The sequence below is a fragment of the Octodon degus genome, unplaced genomic scaffold (genome assembly GCF_000260255.1).
Source record: "Octodon degus isolate 3935 unplaced genomic scaffold, OctDeg1.0 scaffold00076, whole genome shotgun sequence".
In the NCBI taxonomy this organism is placed as follows: domain Eukaryota; kingdom Metazoa; phylum Chordata; class Mammalia; order Rodentia; family Octodontidae; genus Octodon; species Octodon degus.
In genome coordinates, this window is record NW_004524652.1 from 7,109,341 (window position 1) to 7,114,351 (window position 5,011).

At 45.3% G+C, this 5,011-nt stretch overlaps 1 protein-coding gene across 1 annotated transcript in view; it reads right to left on the reverse strand.

Annotated features, from left to right (window-relative positions):
* Window positions 1–5,011, reverse strand: part of Wdr66 (WD repeat domain 66) — a 55,540-nt gene that overhangs the window by 22,342 nt on the left and 28,187 nt on the right. The window contains exon 7 of the mRNA XM_023720672.1: window positions 644–721. Coding sequence (XP_023576440.1) covers window positions 644–721 — 78 coding nt within the window. The remainder of the gene's footprint in view (window positions 1–643; window positions 722–5,011) is intronic.

Genomic DNA, 5,011 nt, shown 5'->3' on the forward strand with positions numbered 1-5,011 from the left:
CACCTCCACCCCCACCCCACCCCCACCCAGCATAGTGTCTGGTTCTCTCGTCCCTGCACTATCAGGGATCAAGAGCTCCTTCAGTTCTGTCCAGGACAGGGAGGGACCACGTCTGTCACCTCCCTCTGGTGCTGGCCTGTGATCCGCACCAGTGCTGCTATGGGGAGGGTTTGTTTGCGTCGCTGTTCCAGCTCCTCTGGCTTTACCCGGGAACATCCGTGGCCTGTGCTAATTCTGCATTTAACTTCGAAAGTTCCTCTAATTTCATCCCTTTGCCCTGAGACTGTGTATTAGTGCTGATTTGTTGGCTAATTCTTTCCCCAAAGAGAATACAGTCCAAGGTTGCAGGAAGCCCTACCGTTACTATCTGTTAAATATACTGAAATAAACACTTGCCTTATTACTTCAAAAAATTAAATAAAACTTCACTACGTGCTTCCAATTGAATATCCTAATTTCCAGTAGAACTGAAATAAACACCATAATTAAATCAAAATATGCAATATATATTCACGGCTCCCTAACTAGACAGCATATTGTTACATTAGCAAAACACATGTACTCAAAGAATAAACCTGAAAAAACAAAAAAAATAAACCTGAACTTGTACCCGTATTTAGATGAATCGAATATTTGTACTTACCCACCAATAGTATATTGTCTCTGTTTTACTGTTGCTCACCAATTCCTTATTATTTGCTGGATTAAAAATAAGATAGGTCTAAAATATAAGGAATGAAAATGTTACATGATAAATGTGTTTCCCAGTGGTTACGCAACAAGTTAAAATTAAATAGTAATTTTAATTAGATAACTGGCCAGGCTTCGGCCCCCAGCAGCCAGCAGATGGAAAGCGAAGAGGCCTTTGAGGAAGCGCTGGCTGCTGCAGGAGGCGAGCTCGCAGTAGCTGGCGTCTCGCACGCGGGTGGCCTTGCAAAATGCTCAAGCCCTTCTTTCATTCCCTGTGTGAAAAAATATTCCAGCGCATTGTTCCTTGAAGTAGCTGGAGCTGACTGTCAGGACGCTGCTGCACATTGAGACGTCAAGTGCTGCCAACCCTCCAGGTTTTTAAAAAGGGTGAGAAGGTGAGTGAGTTTTCTGGGGCTAAGAAGGAGAAGCTTGAAGCGACCGTAAGTGAGTTAGTCTAACTGCCGCACCGGCCCGCCCCCAGGGCGCGCTGAGACCCGCAGCGTGCCTGTAATCCAGCTGTTGGGAGGCTGCAAACAGGCGGATCACTATGCGTCCCATCTAGTGGTGAAACCCTAAACACCCCGTAGCCCTGTCCCTAAAATACACACACACACACAAAACTTAATTTTTTTTTTAATTTACAAAAAAATAAGTATGGAAACTATATACCCAGCTGCCATCTGATTATAAATAACAACAAAATATTAATTCTACCCTTTTTAAAAAATAAAATAAATAACTGGCTAGGCATGGTGGTGCATGCTATAAGCTTAGTACTCTGGGAGGTTTGGCAGGACGACCACAAGTTTGAGCCCAGTCTGGGCAGCTTAGTGAGAGCATTCTGTAAAAAAAAAAAAAGAAAAGAAAAGAAAACAGGATTGAGGGGTGTAGCTCAATGCAAAGGCCCTGGGTTCCATCCCTAGAACTGCGAGAAACAATCAACTCAGTAGGGATATGAATGAATGCAAGAGAAAGCACGCTGCTGGGTGTAGGTATGCCTGCGTGTAATCCCAGCACTGGGGAGGCTGAGGCAAGAGGGCTGCTGAGAGTCTGAGGGCAGCCTGGGCTGCACAGTGAGTTCAAGGCCAATCAGAAATCTACAGCAAGACCCTGTCTCAAAAATAAAATGAAAAATAAAATAAAGACATGGCATTTGGTAAGCAATAAAAATATTTCAACACTGGCTGTCACAGTAAGTGGTATACAATAGGGCCGGCCAAATAGCTCAGCGGATTAAAGTGTCTGCAAGCAGGCTCAGGGCCTAGGGGTTTGATCCCTGGGCCTGCCATGCCAGCCCCGTCCCCAGGGCATGCTGAGACAGCAATTGATACTGGGCACGGTGGCATGCACCTGTAATCCCAGCTCTTGGGAGGCTGTAAACAGGTGGATCACTATGAGTCCAATCTAGTAATAAGACCCTGAATACCCTGTAGACCCTTCCCTAAAATACAAAAAAAAAAAAAGAAAGAAAGAAAGAAAGAAAAGTAAGTAATGGGAGTCTGGGGAAGATAGCTCAGTAGAATAAGTGCTTGCCTGGCAAGCGCAAGGGCCTGAGTTCAATCCCCAGTTCCGCCAAAAAAAAAAGTATGTAGTATACAATGTGTTTATTTTCATGCCTTACTTATTATAATTCATTATCTAGAACATGGAGCAAGAAACAGTGAATCAATATTCACCCTGCATGCTCCGCCACTGAACTACACCTTGTCCCTCTCCAGGGACCTCCGGTCTGTGTCCCTTACCAACCACTGCCCACATGGGGCTAAAGCTGACAGGGCCACAGGATAACCTGGGAAGAAACCGGGACGCTGGTGAAGGATCCTGCTTTTCCTCGTCTTCTGATGGTAGAAATTGAACCCCATCATCGTGTGTGCCAGGCAAGAGCTCCACCACTGAGCCACACCCCAGCCTGGGAAGGGGACCCCAGTTCCTGCCAAGATGGGAAAGACCAATGCGAGCTGTAGGAACTGAACAGCAAAAACAACAGCGCCATCCGAAGGAGCCACGCATGTGTGCAGGTGGTGCCCTTGACCCCGAGGGCAGGCTGCAGGGGTGGGGCTGGGGCCCAGGGAGAAGACGCTCCTGTCCCATCTGCATGCCCCTCGCTTCCTCACTGCTGCGGGGAAGTAGCTACCAAGGTCAGCGTTAGGGTTCACACCCCAACAGCCTAGGAGCTGGGGGGAGAGCCCTCAAAGCGCACGAACTTCACAGAGACTGCAGACAAGTCAGCCTGCACAGGGACAACTCCGCCGAGTCCTTGTCACAAGCAAAAGGCAAGTTTTGTTTTGATTTGCTTTCCTTTCTCTGTGTGAGGAAGTTATCATCCCAAACATCAAATGATGTCTATACCTTTTAAAACTCAGCATCAAGTCTGGCATGGTAGCACATACTTGGGAAGCTGAGGCAGAGGATCACTGCCAATTCCAGGCCAGCCAGGGATACACAGAGTTCAAGGCCAGCCTGAACTACGTCATGAGACCCTACCTTTAAAAACAAATACACAAAACTCCCAAGCAAACAAACAAAAAAAAATCAAGTACTGGATGGAAAATAGTCAGGCCCATGCAACACATGCACATAACCCAGTACCACTGGGAGAACAGCACCCAACAGCAAGAGGCCCACAGGGGTCTGAGGCTGGAGTTACCAGACACGGACCTGGTAATAACTGTTATCAATGTGCATAAGAAAGCAAGGGACAAAGTGAGAATCTCAGCAAATTGCTCTAAAAAAAAAATCAAATAGAGGGAGGGGAAAAATATAGGAGTAGCTAACAATAGGAAATAATCTGACAAGGATGAGTCAGTACATATCAGCTGTAACCATCAGTGTTAGTGATCTCAATTTACCGATCAAAAGACATAGACTGGCAGACTGGATCAAGAAGCAAGATCCAACAATATGCTGCAAACAAGAAACACATTTAAAGTACCTGCTTAGGCAGAGCACAGTGGCCTGGGTTCAATCCCCAGCGTGCTGTGCCGGCCCCGCCCCCAGGGCACTCTGAGACAGTGATTGAACCTGGACATGGTGGTGCTTGCCTGTAATCCCAGTACTTGGGAGGCTGAAAGCAGGAGGATCACTATGAGTCTGATCTACGTAGTAAGACCCTGTAGACCCTGTACTAAATTAAAAAAAAAAAAAATTAAAAAGAAATTCACAGGCCAGGCAGATAGCTCAGTAGAATAAGCACTTCCCTGGCAAGTGCAACGGCATGAGTTCAATCCCTGATTCTGCCAAAAAAGAAAAAAGAAAAGAAAAGAAAGAAAAAAGAAAAGAAAAGAAAAGAAATTCATAGGCTGAAAAATCAAAGGATGGAAAAGAATACTCCAAGCAACAGGAACCCAGAAAAAAGTGCAGGTACCTATTCTATTTACAGACAAAGTGAATTCCAAGCTAATACTGGTGAAGAGAGATAAAGGTCACTATATCTTTCTAAAGGAAGCAATCCAAGAGGAAGAGATAACAATCACAAATAAATAGGAAACAAACCCCAGTGCACTCACCTATATCAAACGAATATTAATGGGCATGAAAAATCAAGTAAGTGCTAAAACAATTATACTGGGGGAACTCAATACCACACTGTCCCCCAAAAACAGATCAACTAGACAAAATATCAACAGTGAAATACTAGAACTAAATTTTTGAACAGATGGACTTAGTAGACGTCTATAGGGTGTCGCACCCCACCGCACCAGAATACACATTCTTCTCAGCTCCACACAGGATGGTCTCCAAAATAGACCCCAAACACTTCATAGAACATGCTCTAGAAAATGCAAAAGAATAGAAATTATCTCACACATGTTACCAGACCATAGCGCAATGAAAGTGGAAATCAATGGCAGAAGAAACCACAAGAATTTGATAAAATGGGCTGGCGCGATAGCTCAGCAGACTAAAGTGCCTGCTTAGGCAAGCTTAGGCAACCACAGGGACCACAGTTCGATCCCTGGCGCTACATTCCACGTCAGCCCTGCCCCCAGGATGGGCTAAGCCGGCCACAACAACAACAAAAGAGAACTTCATAAACACATGGAAATTAAACAGCACCCTCCTGAGCAACCAATGGATCAGAGATGAGATTAGAGAAGAAATTAGACAGTTTCTACAATTAAATGACAATGACAATACAACATACTGGGATTTATGGGACACAATGAAAGCAGCGCGAAGAGGGAAATTTATAGCAGTGAATGCTCACAACAAGAAAATAGAGAGGGGCTGGTGAGATGGCTCAGTGGTCTAAAGCACCTACTTGGAACAAGCTTGGCAAAGAAGAGGGACCGCAGTTCAATCCCCCAGCACCACATGCCAG